The following is a 22,224-nucleotide window of genomic DNA, read 5'->3' on the forward strand; positions in this document are numbered from 1 at the left end:
TTTTGCACCAAGACCCGGAGAATGCTATTTCATCAGGTTGCACTTGTGCAATTGGATGATAATAATCTTGACTAATTTTAATGCAGTGGTTCCCAACCTTTTACTTTCCACTCACATACCACTTTAAGTATTCCCTATGCCATAAATGTTCTGTGATTAATAAGGGATTGCTTAACGTGGTATGTGGGTGGAAAGTAAAAGGTTGGGAACCACTGTTTTAATACTTCTTATTCTAGGACTGAGATGTTCATGATTGGATGCATGCATGTATGTTTTTTCCATACCACACAATGATAACTGATTATGCTGGGTGAGATGGTGACTGGGGCCTTATCCCGACTGCTTCCCCTACTTTGGAGGATGGTCACATGGTGATGCATTGGACATCTTGTTCAGCCATGGCAGTTAAGGCCTCATTGTTCCAAATATCTTCTTCTTAAGCTTAGCATCATTTTCTTTTTCCTGATTCTATTCCCATGTATTACCTTGAGACATTCATTATGTTGCAGGCACAAAGTCAATGCTATTTGCTGTTGATCATTCTGTAAAGATGGCTGGTTTACCAGGTTGTGGGGGTGTCTGATCCTCCCTGCATGTGGATGCCACTGACTCAAACATTTCTCTGTGCCAAACATTTCAGACTTTGAATAATGTGGTTTTGAATTTCTTGAGAAATTAAATCATCAAATTTATGATTTTTTTAAAAATTGCAATTTTGATACATTGCCCAAAGATCAGAATTTTATAAACTGCTTGCTTTTCTTTATCTATTTGAAATAAAAGGTAGGTGTATATTGAAATTCTCATGACATCAACAGGCACACCATCTGGCCACATGCACTTTATGTGAAAAGGAAGACTTGAGCCAGTAACCATCCTCAGGCTTACATTTTAATGTCAACACTGAAACATTTTTATCATTGCTGCTCAGATTAAATGTAACCTCTGATGTTTTCCTGGGATCTGCACAGCATATACAATTTGTGGAGGTGTAATACATTTGGATGATGGTGAATTAAAGATGGAAGGAAAGCATAGAACTGTGTGGTCTCTTTGGAGACTTGAAGCACAGGAGCATGGCTTTGATGTGAGGCAGAATGATTGGTGGTGCTGCTACTCAAATAATAGTGTCACAGGGCTGTTTGTTTGTATCCCACTTGAAATCAAAATCCTGAAATAATGTCTCATTGTTATAATGAGTGAGCGTAGAATGTCAGTAGCAAATTGGAGCAGCTTGTGGAGTAATTATGTCACAGCTCCAAAAACCGGAGCTCAATATGCCCAGAGGGGTTGAATTTAAGATTAGGGAACTGTACAAAGTACTGGTGAGGCCATATCTGGAATTCTGGTCTCCTTACTTGAGGAAGCATATATTGGCTTTGGAGGCAATGCGGAAGAGGTTCACCAGGTTGATTCGAGAGATGAGGGGGTTATGTGGAGAGATTGAGTCGTCTTGGACAGTACTCACTGGAATTCAAAATGAGAGGAAATCTTACAAAAACAAAATTATGAAAGGCGTAGATGAGATAGAGACAGGCAAATTGTTTCCATTGGTGGGCGAGACTAGAACCAGGGGACATAGCCTCAAGATTCAGGGTAGTAGATTTAGGATAGAGATGATGAGGAACTGCTTTTCCTGTAGGATGGTGAATCTGTGGAATTTTCTGCCCATCGAAGCAGTGGAGGTTACCTCAGTGAATAAAGTTGGATAGATTTTTACTTAGTAGGGGAATTAAGGATATGGGTAGGTGGAGATGAGCCAATCATGAGATCAGCCATGATCTCATTGAATGGTGGAGCAGGCTTGATGGGCCAGATGGCTGACTCCTGCTCCTATTCCTTATGTTCTGGTACTGCCTCTGTGGAGTTTGCATGTTGCCTGTCATTGGCTGGGGGTCCCCTGAAAACATTATATCTTCAGTGTTTGCATCATGCCCAAGTTTTACAATCTTAGTTCATAATTAAAAACTTTTTTATTAATACCTTATTGAAAATAAAGACAATACAAATGTTGCTCAGAACATCTGAAATGGTTCAGCTGCTACAGATCTGTAGCTTGAGGTGAAGTTTTAGAGCCAATATTATGGGTTGAATGCAGGGGAGTATGATGTATTTCATGTATCATGATTGAATGACACATTGAAAAGCCAGCATGTCATTTTTTTTCTAAACCAATCAAGAAAGACAGTCTGTTTCTACAACAAAAAAACCCAAATCAAAACATCCTTATTAATTGCAAAACTAAAAGAAAACGTGAACTTTGCAATGCATTCATTTTTCAGGATATGGGGGAACGTAGTGCACTACCAGTAATGGCAAACATGAGGCAGAGGGAACGATAGGCTTTGATGCAGCCCGGATCCAGGTATGGAAATGGTGGGAAGGGGGAGAGGTGGCTCCACCTTTCTGGTCCAGGACCGAGGGGGAGGAGTGATAAGGTAGGAGTCGTCAGTGGGCGGGCCAGCTCCTGATAGACAGCGGTCAATCATAAGGATAGACAATGGAGGAAGCCTATCGCCCCCAGGGGAGTCACTGACAGGACCAGCTTTTATTTCCCCACAAAATGACCATTGCGGAGGCTGGCCTTCTTGAGAACCAGCTGTCGTTCTGGGGTTCCCCCAGTGCTGATGGGTAGAGGTCCAGGATACTGTTACGAGCCCAGAGGACCCCAAATCTCACACATTTCCAAATCTGAACCATGATGGCGGGGGTGGGAACAACCACTGTTGGTGATCCCCCCACCCCAACCCAACCCAACCCTGACGGCCTTTTCTTTTTGTTGCTTCCTCCGGAATCAGAGGTTGGTGAAGATCCAAAAGAAAAGAGAACTCCTGCGTCCTCCAGCTGTGCCTGTGCCTGAGCCGCCAGCATCCTGGAGCCCCAACCCAGCTGGGACCAGGCTGCCAACAGCAAGCACGTCCTTGAAATGGAAGCACAGAGACATTCTTCCTCCTGCCCTCACCCTGAAGCCATTGGTGTTTGAAACCCACCACTCCTGAGGAAACTCCTAACTTGCATTTTCTGCCACATATTTCCTCCCCGTTTGCTTCTTTGGGGGGTGGGGGGGGGCTGTTGTCTCGATTCCATCGAGTTTTATCTCTGGCTGCCGTCATTTCTCGGTTTCATTGGATTATTTGTGTCCTACCTTCGTTTGGTTGCCGCCCTCTTCAAGGCGCGACGGCGCGGGAGGAGGAGGAGGAGGGAGAGAAAAAGGCGGGAAGATTCAAACCCACGCCGCTGACGTCAGCGCTGCCCTGGCTCCCCCCCCCCACGTGACGCGGCGGCGGCCGGCGCGCAGGCGCGGAGGAGCACGAGAAGATGGCGGACAGTGCGGAACTGAAGGTAATTCGCAGATGAATTGAGGCTCGGCTGTTGAGGGGGGGGGGGGCGCGCTCTCGGCGGCGGAGAAAAGTGATGGCGGGCGGCGAGGGGAGGAAGGGGCTGCTTGCTGCGGTCGAGGCGGCTGTTGACAAGTTGTGAGGCGACCCCCCCTCCCCTCCCCTCCCCTCCCCGGCCGTCGGGTGGGAAGTTCATATAACAGACCGGCCGCCCGCCGGCCCAAGGGGAGCCTTTCCCTCAGGGATTCGTGCCCCCGCCCGGCCTCCAGCTGGGCCATTCGTCTGCACTCTGCCCCTGACCCCCGGGGAGCGCCTCCCCGGGGCCAACCGATGATGGCGACCCCTCTGCTTGGCTTTTGTGTCCCTGCCATTGTTTCCCTCGAACTTGGAGTCACTTTCCTCCCTCAGAAATGTTGAAAGTGGAACTGGTTGGCTGGTGCTTTCCTTTCAAGTGAAAGGGCCGGGTCATCAGTGCTTCCCCCTTCCCCTCGAAATAGGGGCACGTCCAAAACCATTTGCTCTCTCAGGACGAGCGAGTTGCAGACTCTTCCCCCCCCCCTCCTCCCCCCTCCCCCTCCTCCCCCCTCCCCCTCCTCCCCCCTCCCCCTCCTCCCCCCTCCCCCTCCTCCCCCCTCCCCCTCCCCCCCCCTCCCCCCCCTCCCCCCCCTCCCCCCCCTCCCCCCCCTCCCCCTCCCCCCCCCTCCCCCCCCCTCCTCCCCCCCCCTCCTCCCCCCCCCTCCTCCCCCCCCCTCCTCCCCCCCCCTCCTCCCCCCCCCTCCTCCCCCCCCCTCCTCCCCCCCCCCTCCTCCCCCCCCCCTCCTCCCCCCTCCCCCTCCTCCCCCCTTTTAAAATGTTTCCATCTGATGAATGTGATGCCAGTTGCCTATCGTTTCAAATAATGACGAACAGAACGGGACGGTGTGTCTGGATGTGGTGCCAATTTTAGAATCTGTCAAATTCCCGAGCTCCCCCGATCCTCTATACTCTCTTGACTGATTTGAAGAACTTGCTGCTGTTCTCGATCGCACTGCTATTTATATCGCTGGTACTTTGGAGGCAGAATGCGGCTTGCTTTTCTCATCGGCGATGACCGCCACAAAATAAATGTTCCAGGGGGATATCTAATGTTGTTAGATTACTTGGTTTCTTTCACAGATCAGCCTGTTGATTTTCTGAAAGGTTTGCACAGAAGGACTATTTGGGGGCGATTTAGAGTTTCAGTGGGAATTTTGGAAGGTGTGAGCAGAGATTGGGGGTCATCTTCAGGGTCGAGATTAAGGAAGTATTGGGATTTGTGATCCAGCGGAATCAGCATTGAGGCAATTGTTGGGAATCGTGTGCAAAGTGAGGGAACAGACTTCAATATTACATTTTGCTGAACGTTACTTAAATGAAGTTTTGTGATGTAAAATACTGACAACTCAGTAATAAGGTTAAAACGAAAGTGGAGTCACTGATGTAGAAACACAATGCTGGAGAAACCCAGCAGGTCAAACAATGTAGTTTATGTCGAAAAGAGACATAACCAATGTTTCAGGCTTGAACCCTTGATCAAGGTAATGTTGTTCAGAGAAAATTAACTAATTTTATTGAAGAAGGATCTTTATTCTTGTAACCTGCAAGGGGTTTGTTAGCAGTTAGGAAATAGCAATCATTTCTTCAATGTTGCTGTTCCACATTTTTAAATCTGTTTCAGGGGTGGCTTGAACAATACTGTTTTAGTTTCATATTTTTCCCCCAAAAGCATAAGTCGTTATGGAAAATGGCTACCTTGAGTGGGCAAGTTAATATTACTTGAGAACAAGGATTTTGCTTCCTGAACAGTTTTGGGTGCATTTTATGAATTTTAAGGTGCTGATCATGAAAATCACCTTGAAATTTTCCCGAATTTTAGATGTAACCTATGTTTATGATTTCTTGCATATTTGAAGTCTTCTCGTATTGTTGTTACAGACTTATTATTAATATCTTGCTTTATATTTTAGAGAGTTACTGTGGGGGGGGGGCGGTGGGGGTGGTTGGAAACAGAAAAGGGGCACATATTTTTAAAACCCAGACACAAAGGCACCTTCAGGGTCATAAAACCAGTGTTATTGTTCTCCATTGAAAGCCTGAAACAATGAATGTTTGCTAAGAAGGACACCTGTTTAAACAGAAAGACATCTGGTCTAACAGGAGGCCATTTGCCATAATGACTTGTGCTTTTGGGAAAAAAAATGAAACTAAAACAGTATTGTTTAAGCCAGCCATGTGATTAGGACACATCAAAAAGCAGCTTGAGGATCATCGAGATTGATCTGAAGACAGAAATGCAGTGACATTCTGTGAGATGAACACTGTTATTGTGCCCTCCTTTCCAGGGGAAACAATGATTTGCTGTGGCTAATGTAATGGCCACTTGTGACTGACCCATATTTGGGTAAAGAATCAAGATCATTCTTGCTTTTGGATTGTGACCATTTTGATGGTTATTTTCATCTAAAACTCTTGTCTGAGTCTGTGAAAGCATCGTGGAGGTCCCAAGCTTCATAACCCCTACGCATAATGAGGGAAGTTGTGTCGCATCATTCGTATGAAGAAACCTTTCTCTGAAAGCAACTCGACAAGAATTTTGAGATTTGAGAAGTCTGATGACTCACTATCTCGATGACATAATTACTTTTGAACAACAGTTTTAAAAGTTCTGAGTTTCAACACGAGTTCTAAGACAATTTTGAATCTGACTTTTCAGAATTGTGCCTGAACTGTAATGGTTTGGGTAATCCATATATATATATATATATATATAGAGTTGGGATTAAGTTTAGAGTTGAGTCAAATTATTAATTAAAAAATTGTTTTAAAATATTATTGTCTTGATGAATTAAATCTATGATGTAATGTGCATTAATTGTCAAAAATATGAAATTTACCATGAAGTTTATTCCTAGTTTTATGCTAACAGCCTGATGTATTAAAGACCATGTTGGCATGATTGTTATTTTTGTAATGGCATTTAAACAAAATATTTGTTCAAAGTAACTGATTCATAATGGCTGATTTAAACAAAGGTATTGGAAAAGTAGATGGAGGTCAGTTCTTAAATTTTAGTGTATTTTCCATTAATAATGGGCTGTATCCTACAGTAGTGGTAATGTTTCCTTTAACAGTGAGCGTGTTGTAAAATGTTCTTAAGTTCCTGCAGAAATTTGAATTGTAAATACCACTGGCAAGCCTCATTTGTATTTTCAAACAGATGAATTTGTAAGAAGTGCAAAATTGGGCTGTAGAAAAAGTCTTCTCCAAAAGGGTTTCTCTTTAAAATGCCTGGCTGCTTTCATGTGACTGGAAGAGATTCTTGCAGTTAGTGTCACTGGATTCTTAATTGATTATTTATTTTTTGACTGAATAAGGTATTAAGTGAACATTCATCTCGGTGTTTGTTGCTAATAAGAAACATAGCAGAACTTAATAGTTGGGCAATTAATCTATTTGAATACCAAGCTGCAATAACCTTCGGGAGCCAGTCCATATATTTGACAAAATACATACTCACTTTGGCATAACATGTAATGTCAAATTTCAGCATTGACGTTTACTGTTACAGGTCGAGTACCCCTTGTCCGAAATGCATGGGACCAGAAGTGATTCAGATTTTGGATTTTTTTGGAATAATGTGTTTGGGGTAACTAAGTAGCATCAGCAGAAAACTTGTATCAGCTGTTAAACAACAACAAACAATGGCAGGCTTTCAGTCTCCACCTAAGATGCTGTGTTTTGATCAAAAGGTTACAGTACACTAATTTATTTTTTTCAACGCAATAATGTTACTGGTCATGTGGCACTCAAACAGAGCATTTTAGGTGGAAATGAATTTCAGATTTCACATGAAAATAATGTACTTAACAAAAAAATGATCTCTGCTTATGAAAGGAGATAATGCAGCACCAAATATGAGCAATTCTGGCTTTTTAAAATGCTTCCTCCACAGTCATCACAGTGAGTAATGCATATGGGTCCGGCAGTGACGATAGTTGGTAACAAACTGGCGCCAACAGAGCGTCAGAGCCCCACGTGGACAAGTGAGGTCAGGTGTGGAATTTTCCACTTGTGGCACCTTGTCAGCGCTCAAAAAATTTTCGGATTTTGGCGCATTTTGAATTTTTAGATAGGGAGTAGTTGGCCTGTATTGCCATTTAGTGGTGAATTATTTGTTATGTTTTCCTTCAAAAATTGCTTTTTTGTCTCTTGTTTATCATGTTTAGTGTTTGGCTGATGAAACATTTATAAATTTTAATGCAAAGTTCCTAGTAAATTTTGGTATTTAGATAGGAAATGATAGAGGCTGAAAACGGCAGGAAGCAAAAATTAATAATGTAGAGCATCTTGTTGCTTTATAATATCTTTCTATTTATTCTTGTCACAGTAATTCAAATCTGCTTTCTATTGGCACAGTAATGCAGATACAAGACCTGCTGCCTCCTAGCTCCAGTGACCTGATTTCAATTCTGACTTCTGTCAGTGTGGAGTTTGCACATTTTCTCTGTGAACACATGGTTTCCACAGGGTGCTTTGGTTTCCTTCCACATCCTAAAGATGTACAAATTAGCAGATAAATTTGCTTCTATAAATTAACCCTAGTGTATGTAGGTGATTGATAGAAAATGGGTGAAACGACAGGAATATGGGAGAATAAAATAATATGGTATAACTGAGTGCTTGATGACCAATGAGGGCATGTTTCTGTGTTGTATGATTTTAATTGTAGGTGATGTTGGTGTTGACTTAGAGAATTGCAAGATAGACATTTTGGGCTTCTATTTAATTTGCATCTAAGCAATATTAAAAAAATTGACTGAAAATGCTGAGATATTTTTAGAAAATGACACTGATAATTGATATCACTCCGTATCATTGATATTATGCTCATAAAATGTTAAAATTAAATTAAGTCAATTGGTACAGGTCAGCTAAATTGTTCAGAGATCAGAAAGTTGAAATACAAGACATTAGATGTTGAAAATATCTTGTTTGGGCAGCATTTTGAGAGAGAGAAAGTTAACTTTTCAGATTAATTACTTTCTGATGAACGTTGTGTTTTCTTAAGGTTTAGAACCCCCCCCAAGCAGTAGCATATCCAATAAATATTTCATAATAAATCTTTAGTCACCCATTAGCTACCATTTTCTGTACAAAAGCGTCTTACCTTGAGATAGAATTATTAACGGTTCATTGTAATATTGAGTAATGTAGGTCATTACAGTGAAATAATGGAAGAAAAATGTCTGAGGAAGTAAGACAATGGAATGCTTTGGAAGAAAAAAACAATTAGGAGAGGTAGGTATTTGAATAGATTAACCTCATTGTAGAAGTAACTGAATTGAGGCTAGCATTTGTGGTATTCTATATTTTATTCATGAGTTTTATTTCACTGAGGGAGAAAACAGCACATGAGCAATTGATGAGCAATTTCCGCCAACTCTCTACATAGAGCGAGAACTGTATGCATTGGAGCAATTTGCCATCTGCTTTGCATAGTTGGTCAGGCGTTATTATGAAGAATTCGTAGTTATTATTTGAGATAAAGTTGTCATTTGCATTCATGGAAAACTCTTTTCTGCACATGGCTAAAGATTTGTTTGTTTAATTTACTAAGGTGTTTTAGCACTGCACCAGAAGTATCCACTCTAAGGAATGCCGTGTGCACTCATGAAGTTGACCTCTAACCTTGTCTAATGGTTCATTGATTGGCAGGAGCTTTAAATTAAAGTGCAGGTCTTCACTGAGTAAAGCAAATATTTATTGCAGAAACTAATTGCAGTAAAAACTTGTTTCATCACTTTATCTTCAAATAATTCAAACAAATGTTCAATGTTACATTTACATTTTTCCTGATTTTTATTTTTTCTCCAGCCTCCATCCTCATTAAAATGTTGCATCAGTCTAATCAATAACTGCCAAAAAATATTCTCTGACCCATCTTCCTGCATGAGTTAGTGCTTACTGATTATCAGCAAGAGCCATGTATGTGTTTCTCTATAGCGATACCAGTTGTTCTCATATCAGGCTGAGCTTGATCTGGCAGTCTGATAATATAACAGGTATAATGCTGATATTACATTTTGGTTGCATTAGCACCAAAAGTCACAAATAATCTGTTTTCAGCCAATTATTCATTTTTCTTCAAATAAGTTGGCCTTTGTTCTGAAATGTCAGTGATGGGTGACCTCAGCATTCCTAATATTGCCTAGGGTTACCTTTAGTATGAGGAGCCTAGATGGGGTGGAATTTAACTGGATCCGGGAAATAATATATAGAGGGTATTGTTAGGGAGGAGCTGTACTCTGAAAGTTCTTTGTTTCTGAGATGGGCAGGTGGCAGAAGGAAACCTTTGTGAACAGTGACCACAATTTGGTAAGCTTTACTATAGTATGAAAAAGGATATGGTTGGATAGAGAGTTGAGATCTTGGATTAAGGGAGGGAGTAACCACTAGAGAGAAAAACATCTGATAAGTGGGAAGAGTTGAAAAGTGAAAATACAGTTCAGTGTTGGCATTTCCTGGTAAGTCCAAGAAGCAAAGGTGGTAAGATTAGAGAACCTTGATTAACAAAGGAAATTAAGAGTTTGGTCAGGAAAAAGGAAGTTTATGTCAGTTGTAGAAAATTGTTATCATGCACGTCTTTGTGGTTTCTTACAGTAATTTGGTCCATGGGACAAATAATTCAAGTTTATGAATGATAAAGGGAAGTTCTTGTAACTTGGCAGTCAAATTCAATTAGACAATTAATGGAATTCCAAAATCTTTTTGCATTGGAAGATGGGGAAAGATTAGGTATCCCCCCCCAACCCCGGGACTGATAGGGAGGTCTTTTTGTGTGGAATCGGGATACATGTAGGGTACTGAATGAAAACTTTGTCTCTGTTCACCAGAGGGGAGGATGGAGTTAGGGGAGTTTGGAACATTTTTGTCAGAAATGGGAATTTTTTTTAGAAAGATTACACAGTAAGATAATCAAATTCCCATAGCCTGATGAAATCTCTCTCTGTTTATGGGAAGCAAGGAGAATATTTGCTGGTCATTCTGATGCAATTTTTGCATCACTTTGAGCTATGCGTGAGATAGTGAGAATCTGGAGGGTAGTAATGTTGCTCAAATATTTAAGAAGGGCTGAAGACATACTTGTCAATGAAGCTTGCTTGTGTAACAGGGAAACTTCTTGGGGATCGGACTTATGATCACATGTTGTTATAACTCAAGTACAATTTACAGATACGCCGACGTTCTTGCTGCAATCAAACATACACAAGACCCATCAACTACAGTAGTATAAATTAAGTTACCACAGTGCCAAGAGAGAAAGATGATAAATATAAAAGTTTAGATAAATATTCACAGTTGTAAGAAAAAAAAATGATGTTTTAATAGGGCAGATAGACCTTTTGGTGGCCCTGGAGTACTTCTTGGTTAGGGTAGTGTTAGGCTAATTCAAGAGTCTGATAGCTGTTTGGAGTTGGAGGAGAACTGTTCTTGAATCACTTTCTGTAGCCTTCTGCCCTTTTGGGCACTTGAGTTTCCATCTTGGCCATGATGCAACCAGTCAGTATATCCTGGAATGCACAGAAGTGTTGGAGAAACTCAGCAGATCACACACAGCATCTATAGAAAATAAATGGTAACCAATGTTTTGAGCTTCAGCGCTTTGTCAAGGTGTGAGCAGGGAGGTGTCTGAATAAAAAAGGGGGGGGGAAGAGGAGGTAGTAGTCTGAATGGAGAGGGAAGGGGGTGAGGATGCTGGAAGAAGGGAAGCAGAGTAATGAGGAAAGAGAGACTCGAGGGAGGGGTGCAACAGAAACTAGAGAAGTCAACGTTAATGCTGTCCACTTGGAGAGTGCCTAGGCAATCACAGTAGCTTTTTTTAAACTGCAGCACCTGCCTGGGACCCATGTATGATTATTGGGGCAAAGGTGCTGGAAGTACCTTTTTAAATTGCAGGGGGATCTATTCATTAAATCGTCAATCCCGGGATCCCGCCCCTGCAATGATGCGCCATTTACTCACCGGAAGTGCTGGTGGATGTTTGGATGCTGGCTACTTGGTGATGGACGCAAGCACTCACTTCACCGGAATAAGCGGGTCGGCTATTTTCGTTTTCAAATAGCCTGTGGACGTGATCTAGGTAAGTTTAACTGGATTCCCTGACTACCTCTGAGGTAGGTCAGGGACCCGGTTGGATTCTGACAGGGTTGACAGGGCCAGACCCTTTCTAACTGTCACGTAACTAGGATGTTAACTGGGAAATTTGCCCTGTTAACCCTATTTTACATGGCAGTTTGAAAGGGCCTACTGTTGGCAGACTTTTCTGATTTACTCCCTTCAGCTGAGAAGACTCTTCCTCTCACCTGCCTGTTGCTCATACCTTGACAAAGGGTTCAGTCCCAAAATATGGCCATCCTTTACTTCCTATAGATGCTACATGATCTGCTGAGTTTTTCCAGAACTTTTGTATATTGTACTACAATCACAGTGTCTGCAGACTTCAACTCCTTTCAGTATACTCTTCAAAGTATGCTTGTGGAGTATTAATTGATGTGACAAATCTCCTCAGACTTGGAGAGTTGGTGTGCCTTGTTCATGGTTCCATTCAGGAAAGCTCCTCCAATCTATTGACTCCCAGGAACTTGAAGGTATTAACAGTCTCCATTGCCACCCTGTTATTAAAGTCAGTTGTATGGTCCCTTGACTTCCCCTTTCTAAAATTCATAATTAGCTTCTTGGTCTTTCTGACATTGAGGACACCACACAACCAGTTTCTCATGAAACAAATTTAATTGTACTGATGAAACACCGGGTATTCGTCCTGCATATGTATTGTTGGTCTGTAAGTGTGTTGTATCTGGTTTTGTGTTTGTGTGTTTTGCATCAAGGACTGGAGAATGCTGTCTTGTCAGGTTGTACTTGTACAATGAGATGATAAACTTGGCTTGATTTGACTTCTTGATCTCCATCAGCTTTTCTTATTCATCATAATCTGTTATTCAGCGAATGGTGATGTCATCAGCAAACTTATAAATTATTTTGGAAGTAAAGTTTGTTGGACGGACAGTGACGACATAGGAGCATAGATTTTTTGCATGGGATATTCTCACATCTGAATTCTTTCAGGGTGTTAGTTAGAAAATTGAAGGCAGGAAATGCGATGTGTGTGAACTTTAGCAAGGTCTTTGATCAAGTTTGAGACCACCCACAACTTTGAGGAACAGCTAGTCTTCCGTGTTGGTACCCTCCAACCAGATGGCATTAACATTGACCTGGTTTCTTTCAGAACACCCCAACCCTCCCATCTTCTTCCCTGTCTCCTTTCTTCTAGCTCTCTCTGTCTCCTTTCATCGAGCCAAAATCATTTCTCACCTTTCTTCTTGTATCTAATTAATGCTTTTTTTCTTTTGGTCTGTACTCCTTCCCCTCCCATTCTCTCCCCCCAGGCTTTAATTGAGACACCTGACTTTTTTTTCCTTAAGGTATCTTGAGAAAGGCCTAAATTGTCAGTGTTATATCTTTACTTCCAATGGATGCTGCTGGATCAGCTGAATTTCTCCATCATTTCTATGTATTGACTTTGATAAATGACTGCACGGTCAGCTGGCCCAGAAAGCTGAGGCATACGAAATCTAATGTGTTTTGGCAAACTGGATCCAAAATGGCTTGGTGATGGAAGGTACAGAGTAGTGGTGGAGGGCTATTTTTTAACTGGAATTCTGTAACCAGTGGCATATGCAAGAATCAGTACTAGGACCTTTGTTCTTTGTCATATCAATTTACTGGATGCGATGACATGAAGATTGGTGGTGTTGTAGAGACCAGAGGTGGTTACCTTGGGATTTACCAAAGATCAATAATGCGGTGCAGAGTGTGGCAGTGGAATTTAATTCTGAAAAATGTGCACTTTTTGAGACATCTAAAATTGGGAGGGTGGGGGTATTTAATAAATAGAGAAAACCTCAATGTTGATGTGTAGAGGGGCTTTTAAGTTGCAAGTTCATAGCTCCCTGAAAATGGTTTGGTGATACAACTGGAGGTGATATTTTGCTTGTTAAACAAGTCTGCGGATGATATGATTGTAATTTATGCAAAAATATTGGAGAAACTCCAGTTATGCAGTGTTCTATATGTAGCAAAGATAAAAATACATAACCAACGTTTCAGGCATGCACAAAAAGCAGGCAGGTTTCTGAATAAAAGGGTAGGGAGAGGGGCACGGGAGGAGCACAGGCAAGAAATCATAGGTGAATATGAGTGGCAGGACACAAGAGAAAGAAGCTGAGAAATGATAGGGGAGGGGTTAACTTTGGATAGAGAGGGGAAGGGTAGAGAACTGGAGTAAAGGAGACAATGGAGGAGAGAGGGAGACAGGAGAGGCCTAACAGAAACTGGAGAGGTTGATAATGCCATCCAGTTGGAGAGTGCTCAGGCAGAATATTACTGTTATGTTGCCTTTAAACCTGTGGGGTTGTTGGTGAACTGGGCCTTGGTTTGGAGTTGCACGAGGCCATGGACAGACCTATCGGCGCGGGAGTGGGGCGCGGAATTGAAGTGGTTGACCACTGAGATATCCCTGCTATTGCTGTAGACAAAATGAAGGTGCTCAGCAAAACAATACTCCAATCTGCGGCTAACCTCTGGTGTTGAGAAGGCCACAATGGGAGCACTGGATGCAATAGATTGCCCCTACAGATTCACAAATGAAGTGTTGCTTCACTTGGATTGTTTTTGGCCTGGAGAAAGTTGGTGTGGGTGCAAGTGTGGCACTTCCTATGGTCACAAGGGTGGGTACCAAGGGGGCAAGTAGAGGGAAGAGATGAGCAGACATGAAAGACACAGAGGATGCGGTCTCTTTGGAAGGCATAGGGAGGAGGGGGAAGATGTTTCTGGTGATGGGATCATGTTGTAAGTGACGGAAATTATGAAGATACTACATTGGATCAGAGGCTAGTGAGATGGTAGGTGAGGACAAGGGGTATTCTATCCTTGTTACCTCTGGGGCATCCAATGGAACAGATGCAGATTGGTGGTGGTAGAGGGGAGGCCATTTTGTTTAAAGGAGGACATTGCAGATCTGGAATGGAAGACCTCCTGGAGCAGATATGACAGAGGAATTGAGAGAAAGGAATAGAATCTTTTCAGGAGACAGGGTGTGAACAGGTACAGTCAAGGTAATTGTGGGAGTTGGTGGGTTTGTAGAAAATGTATGTAGAAAGTTTGTTTCCTGAGATAGAGACAGATTGAGAAAGAGGAGAGCGTTGTCAGAGATGGAGCGAATAAATATCCTATCAGAAAGTTAGCAGTAAAGTGTATAAAGTTGAGCTCATCATGGATACATGAGGCAGCATCAATGTAGTGAAGGAAGAGTTGAGCCTTGCCTGTGTAGGCTTGTAGCATGAGGCCCTTTCAAATTGCCTTGTAAAATGTGGTTAAGCCCAGTCAAAATCTACCCAAGTCCCAAACTACCTCTGAGGTGGTCAGGAAACCCAGTAAAACTTACCCTGGTGTCTTCCTCCACCTATTTGAAAGGGGAAATGGCTCACCTGGTTACTCTAGAATTTTAAACAGAAAGGGAACTGAAAGAACACAGGGAAGAGGGAACACAGCTGTGGCTGTGTGACGCGTCACTCACCATATCATAGTGGTGGGATCTCCCTTAAATTGCTGGGTTTAATAGATAGCTAAGGCTGCTATTTAAAAGATGCAGGAGGCACACATTACCCAGAAATCTCACCCAAGAGAACGACCCAGATGCTGCAATTTGAAAGCACCTATGGATTGCTTCAATGGCAATTTTTTTGACTTGCAAATAGTGGGATGAATCAAAGGAGTAGTTATTGAAGGTGAGAATAAGCTCTGCCAAGTGAAAGAGGGTGCTGGTGTAATTGTGTATTAAAGATATTTTGATGGACACCTGTTTTGGAAAGAAATGGAGGGAAACTGGCCAAACCCAGGTATTAGTGTAGGTGGGCAGCATGGATGAGGTCTGTGCCAGACCACTTGACCTGTCTGCATGCTAAATGGCTCATAAATATGGAGTATTTTGCTTTGTATCACTATTTCAGTACTTTATACGTACAGCATGCATTGGTTTTCAAGTAGTGAGGAAAATAAGCTTCACTGAAATGATAAGCTAGATCAATGGTTTTCAAACTGCACCTCTAAACTCGCATTCCACCTTAACATAAGTGCTCTGTCATTGGTAAGATATTGCTTAAGGTGGTATGTGAGTGAGAAGGGAAGGTTGAGAAACAATGCTCTAGGCCCAATTGTTACTGAAATATTTTGCTTGAGAAAAATTGCCCTTGGCCCTTTTCCTTTGGTGTCATGAAATGTGCACATAACGAGTCAATTAGGTACGATTAAAACAGTGATTTTTTTTTCAAACCTTTTTCTTTCCACTTTCAGCACAGGGATTGCTTAAGGTGGAATATGAGTTTTGGGGGGCAGTTTGAAAACCACTGAACTAGAGGAACACTTCCTATTTCACATGGGCAGTCTACTGTCCAATGGTATAAGAAATAGGAGGAGGAGTCGGCTATCCGTCCTATCAAGCCTGCTCCACCATTCACTGAGATCATGGCTGATCTGATGGGCTCATCTCCACCTACCTGGCTTTCCCCCCATATCCCTTCATTTCCTTGCGATGTAAAAATATCTCCAACCTTATCTTAAACAAGGGGCAGTGAATTACATAGATTCATCACACTCTGAGAAAAGCAGTTTTCCCCCTTATCTGTCTAAATCTATTACCCTGGATCTTGAGGCTGTCTCCCCCACCAATGGGGAAAAACTTGCCTACCTCTATCTTATCAAGGCCTTTCATAATTTTGCAAGTTTCTAGAAGATCCCATCTCATTCTTCTGAGTTCAAGCGAGTACAGCCCCAGGTGACTCAAGCTCTCCTCGTAGGCTATCCCCCTCATCTCAAATCACAACCTGGTGAACTTCCTCTGGACTGCCTCAAGTAAGGAGACCAGAATTGCACTCAGTACTCCAGATGAGGTCTCACTAGTATCTTGTACAGTTGCAGCATAACTTGCCTGCTCAATTCAGTCCCTCTAGCAATGAAGGCCAATATTCCATTTGCCTTCTTGATAGCCAGTTGAACCTGCAAACCAGCCTTTTGCGATTCATTGAACATTGAATTTTCCAATTTTAGGTAAGGTGTTCCCCTTTCTCTTCCAAGCTACTTCCATTCTTCTCCCACCATACCCCTTTCCCCCACCATATTTTCATCTCCCTTCCTCATATGGTTTGTTTTCCAGCCCTATTTTACCCCTTGCTGAGATCCTCCAACAGATCTCTGAAATTGTAATGTTACTTTCATTGCCTGAATCGTGAATAAAAGCTATCTGTGGAATTTTCTGCCCAAAGAAGTAGAGGTGACCTCATCAAATATAGACAAGACACTGATAGATTTTGGCATAGTATTGGAATTGAGGGTAATATGGAAAATGCAGCTCAGTGGAGTTAAGTGAATGACTGGCTAAGCCAAGTACTGGTTGAATGGTGGAGCAGGCTAAATGGGCCAAATGATCTACGAGTGTTCCTCTTTCTTGTGTGTACTGGAATGGTATTGATTTATTTGAAAAATTTGAATATGGTCAAAGGTAGAGTTCTAGAACACCATCCTCAATTTAAGTCAGCTTGTCACAGGCAAAGTATTTTTTTAAAAAAAACACAGGAAATAGGCTGAACCTGAGTGCTAGGGATTTGAACTGCAGATAAAGGTTGAAGGAACTGAAGAAAATCTAGTAAGGAAGTCTATGCCCTTTTCTTTTGTCTATTATTGCAGGTTGAAAGAATTAGTTTCATACTAATGAAGGTGGAGATTACTGGTACTCCTCGTCAGAAGGGAAACTGAGCAGTATGGGTAAGCATAGAATCTAACGAAACATTGAGGTGTGTAGATAGTAGAAGGCAATGTGTAAGAGGAATGCACTAATGTTAGAAAAGTTGCAAAATTGGAAATCTGAAGCCAATGAAAATTCTGGTAGAATTGATAATATCAACTGTTGCAAGCAGGATCATTGCTGGAAATGTACAGTTTGAGCACCTTTGTTTCTGAATATTTCAAATCCACACACATTGCACCCATGTTGCTAACTTATTGACTTGGGTGTACATGTTGCTTGAAGCCTACAATCTTGTTCTAATGTAATTTCAGTGGAATATAATTTTCTTTCAAACAATCTGTCTTCCTCAAAGGTTTAAGACTTTGAATTTGTGCTAAGAATGTTTGGTTTGTAGCGGCGGCTACATTGCCAACTGAAGGATCGCACAACCAGACGGGTTGAGCTCAATGAGCAAAAAACTGATTTATTGCAGGCTGCCTGGCTGGTCTTATGCTCCAAGTCTGGACTTGGCTGAGAACCGCGCGGGGGGGGGGGAACCCCCGACGGTGCCATTTTGGCTGGCTGCCCCGCCGCTTGTGTGGCAAGCGGGGCCGGTTTGCCCACCTAATGGCGTACTGCCACACATCCCCCCCACCCACCCCCACCCCCAGAACCGGCGTTAATGTCCTCGCTTCTTGGGTTGGGCCACAACTATGGGTTCGGTGGGGTCGAGGTGGGCTGGCTTTAACCTGTCCACTGTAAACAGTTCCCTCTTACCACCGATGTCCAGTGTGAAAGTGGATCCTGAACACTGGACGACTTTGTACGGCCCTTCATATTGTCTTTGTAGAGGTGCTGTGGTCAGGCTCCATCTGATAAAAATGTACTCTGCGGAGTACAGCTCGCTGGGGATGTAAGAGGCCCGTGTGCCGTGTCTGGGTGTCGGTGGGGGTGTGAAGGAGTCCATCTGGGCCCAGAGGCGGGGAAGTAGATCGTGCGGTGACTGCTGGGGGTTGTGAGATATGTTGACGAACTCTCTGGGTAGGGCTAGTGGTGCACCGTAGACCAACTTGGCTGATGACGCCTGTAGGTGGTCTTTGGGTGTCGGCGGATGCCCAGCAGCACCCGAGGCAGCTCGTCCACCCAGTCGGGGCCAGTGAGGCAGGCCATGTCCCGACTTAAGGTGGCGGTGCAATCACTCGACTAGCCCATTGGCCTGTGGATGTTAGGCTGTGGTGTGATGTTGCTTGATCCCCAGCCTGTTGGCGAGCTGTGCCCAGAGCGCAGAGGTGAACTGGGCACCCCGATCACTGGTGAGGTGGTTCGGGACGCCAAACCGGGCAACCCAACCGTTCAAAAGCGCTTGGGAGCAGGAGTCCGTGGAGGCATCTAGCATCAGGATTGCCTCGGGCCAACAAGTAGTGCTGTCTACCACTGTGAAAAGGTAACGGTTACCATGGGAAACAGGCAAGGGTCCGACGATGTCCACATGCTTCTAAGCCCAGTGCTGAGGTGGGACGAAACCCCTGACGGTGCCATTTTGGCCATCTGCCCCGCAACGTGCGTGGCAAGTGGGGCCGGTTCGCCTACCTAATGGCGTACTGCCACAGGTTCCTATTTTGAAGGGTACAGTCTAAATATGACAGACAATGTTCATGCTTCTGGCTTAAGCAGTCTGATTTTTTTTGTTTACTGTAAATGCAACAAATTCAGTAGTTTTTCCATTGCCTGTTATGTAGATCTATGTGAAGAACCATATATATTGCCTCTTAAGACTTTGAAGTTATTGATATCAGTACTGCATGTAATTAGGTGCTTTCACTATCTTGCAAATTGAGTCCGTGAAATGTTCGCTAAGTGATATCAAATGTGTGATCACTTTGTGTAGTAGATGAGCAGTTATTTATTTCTGACTGAATCTTCCTTGTTTAGATCTAGCCTGTTTGGACAAATTGCTTTCATGTATTGTAGACTGAAAGTATACTAGCTTTAAATGAGCACTTTTTAGCTATCTTGATTCTGTGGAAGATTATCCACTGATATGGTTGATGCTTCTGAGTTAAGTTTTTTGTCTGACTAGAGAAGTTGTGGTTGCGATTAATGATAGCACTATGTATGATATGACAGTATCATACAGGGTCTTTTGCCCAACAAACATGACATCAAAGCAAAGCTAAAACTCCGCTGCTTGATCATAACAATTTAATACCTGTATACTCATGTGTCTGGCTAGAACAGTGGTTTTCAAACTTTCCACTCACATACCACTTTAAGTTATCCCTATCCCATAGGTGCTCTATGTTAGTAAGGAATTATTTAAGGTGGTATGTGAGTGGAAAGAAAAAATTTGAAAACCACTGTTTTAATCATACCTATGTGCATAGTTTCATAACTCCAAAGGAAGTGGGCCCATGACAATTTTTCTCAAGCAAAATATTTTAGTAACATTTGGGACTAGAGCAGTGGATTTCAAACTGTTTCTTCCCACTCACTTACAAGTAATCCCTTACTAATCACTGAGCACCTATGGCATAAGGATTACTAAAGTAGTAGTGAGTGGAAAGAAACAGTTTGAAATCCATTGGTCTAGAAGCATGGGGCCCAAAACAGTGTTACAAAACATCCATGGCTTTAATTTTCTAGAGTCCTGAATGTGAAACATACATTATAACAAGTTGACTGTACATAGCATTAACTTTCAATGCCATGTAGTTAGTAATTATAATTTTAGATGTAAGTTCTAGGTTACTTTTGAAATGTTGCTAGTAATCCTGTGTTTTATCTCTGTCCTCTCAAAAGTTTAAAAAAAAAATGAACAAACAACCTGTAGCCACTTGAAAGGTGACATGGCCATACATCAAGCATTTCAGTTTGTTGCTGTACTTGGTCTCTTGCAGTAATGGGACTTTTTTTTCAATGATGGCCTTCCTTCTGGTTTTCTACACTGAACGCTTTAAATACCACATACTGCTTACGATTACGAGAGGTGAAATTCATGTTCCATTTTGAATAATTAATTTCTTTTGCAGCATGTTTATTTAGCAACGTTTTCCATGATGTCAACAAAGTTAGAAAATCTTTTTAACCTTTCCATCTAATCCAGTTTATTAAAAATATTTTGCCTATAAAAGACCAGAGAGCATTCTTAAGTTGCTACTGGTGCTAAGGTGTAATATTGTTTCTGTTATTAAATACAGGGAGTCCTCGTGTTAAGTCAAATTTTAGATAAGTGGGAACAGGTACATACGATTCTTATTTAGTGTTAGCCAAATGTTTATCTTAGTACTGCAAAAAAAATTAAAGAAATAGTTCTTAAAACAGTTTAGATAAAATAAGAAAAGAAGATCGTGATTAAAAGTTGACACTTACTCTTGCCCCTCCACTGTCTTGCATACTGGAAGGGGCATTTGTGAGGTAACATGATGTGCATGTGCAAATTGGGGGCACAATGGGTTCGTAAGTATGAGTTGTCTGTAAGTCGGATATTTGTAAACCAGGGACTCCTTGTACTGTAAAATCCCCATTATCTGGAATTCAAGCAACCGGCCAAAAAAAAACCCAGAGGAATAAATGAATATTAAAACGGATAAGAATAAAAAAAGTTAAATAAAAGTTTAAAATTATTAGAGTAAATGTTCTCTGAAGCAACACACAACCCCTTGGTGAAGATGGGAGCAAACATTAAGCGTGCAGAGCACCCTGGTTGTGCCCCAAGTGCAGGAGCTGTTTGAATAAAGATTCAATAAAGCTGTATTTTAATAAAATGTCACCGCCAAAGCTGAAGAGCTGGCTGACGCCGCTGGGGGAATCTCTCCCAAAGTGTCTCCCTATCCCTGCCTTGAAAGAGTTTTTATTAGTATATTATCAAGGTTCAAATCCTGCGCTGTCTGTCAGGAGTTGGTACGCTCTCCCCGTGTCTGCATGGGTTTTCCCTGGGGGTCTGGTTTCCTAACACCATTTGAAACGTACTGGGGGTGTAGGTTAATTGGGAGTAAATTGGGTGGCACATACCACAGCCTGAAGAAAACTGAGGTCCTCCATCAGCCAGCTCCCCACCATGACTACCAGCCCCCCCACATCTCCATCGGGCACACAAAACTCAAAACGGTCAACCAGTTTACCTATCTCGGCTGCACCATTTCATCAGATGCAAGGATCGACAATGAGATAGACAACAGACTCGCCAAGGCAAATAGCGCCTTTGGAAGACTACACAAAAGAGTCTGGAAAAACAACCAACTGAAAAACCTCACAAAGATAAGCGTATACAGAGCCGTTGTCATACCCACACTCCTGTTCGGCTCCGAATCATGGGTCCTCTACCGGCACCACCTACGGCTCCTAGAACGCTTCCACCAGCGTTGTCTCCGCTCCATCCTCAACATCCATTGGAGCGCTTTCATCCCTAACGTCGAAGTACTCGAGATGGCAGAGGTCGACAGCATCGAGTCCACGCTGCTGAAGATCCAGCTGCGCTGGATGGGTCACGTCTCCAGAATGGAGGACCATCGCCTTCCCAAGATCGTGTTATATGGCGAGCTCTCCACTGGCCACCGTGACAGAGGTGCACCAAAGAAAAGGTACAAGGACTGCCTAAAGAAATCTCTTGGTGCCTGCCACATTGACCACCGCCAGTGGGCTGAAAACGCCTCAAACCGTGCATCTTGGCGCCTCACAGTTTGGCGGGCAGCAACCTCCTTTGAAGAAGACCGCAGAGCCCACCTCACTGACAAAAGGCAAAGGAGGAAAAACCCAACACCCAACCCCAACCCACCAATTTTCCCCTGCAACCGCTGCAACCTTGTCTGCCTGTCCCGCATCGGACTTGTCAGCCACAAACGAGCCTGCAGCTGACGTGGACTTTTTACCCCCTCCATAAATCTTCGTCCGCGAAGCCAAGCCAAAGAAAGAAAAGAACATACTCGTGGGGTGAAATGGCCTGTTTCCGTTCTCTGTGTCTAAATTTTAAAATTTAAAATTTCTAAGACCTTATCTGTAAACTCAGTTGGGAGGTGGGGGAAGGAGTTG

At 42.8% G+C, this 22,224-nt stretch overlaps 1 protein-coding gene across 4 annotated transcripts in view; it reads left to right on the plus strand.

Annotated features, from left to right (window-relative positions):
* The first annotated feature begins 3,271 nt into the window (after nucleotides 1–3,271).
* pias1b (protein inhibitor of activated STAT, 1b) overlaps nucleotides 3,272–22,224 on the plus strand; it is a 126,976-nt gene continuing 108,023 nt past the window's right edge. For 3 of the 4 annotated variants that reach the window (XM_069911714.1, XM_069911711.1, XM_069911713.1), the window contains exon 1: nucleotides 3,283–3,342. In XM_069911714.1, the coding sequence (XP_069767815.1) occupies nucleotides 3,319–3,342 (24 nt within the window). In that variant the 5' untranslated portion in view covers nucleotides 3,283–3,318. Of the gene's footprint in view, nucleotides 3,343–17,156; nucleotides 17,235–22,224 lie in introns of all 4 variants that reach the window. The other variant, XM_069911712.1, reaches the window with a different exon arrangement.

The sequence above is a fragment of the Narcine bancroftii genome, chromosome 14 (assembly GCF_036971445.1).
Source record: "Narcine bancroftii isolate sNarBan1 chromosome 14, sNarBan1.hap1, whole genome shotgun sequence".
NCBI lineage: Eukaryota > Metazoa > Chordata > Chondrichthyes > Torpediniformes > Narcinidae > Narcine > Narcine bancroftii.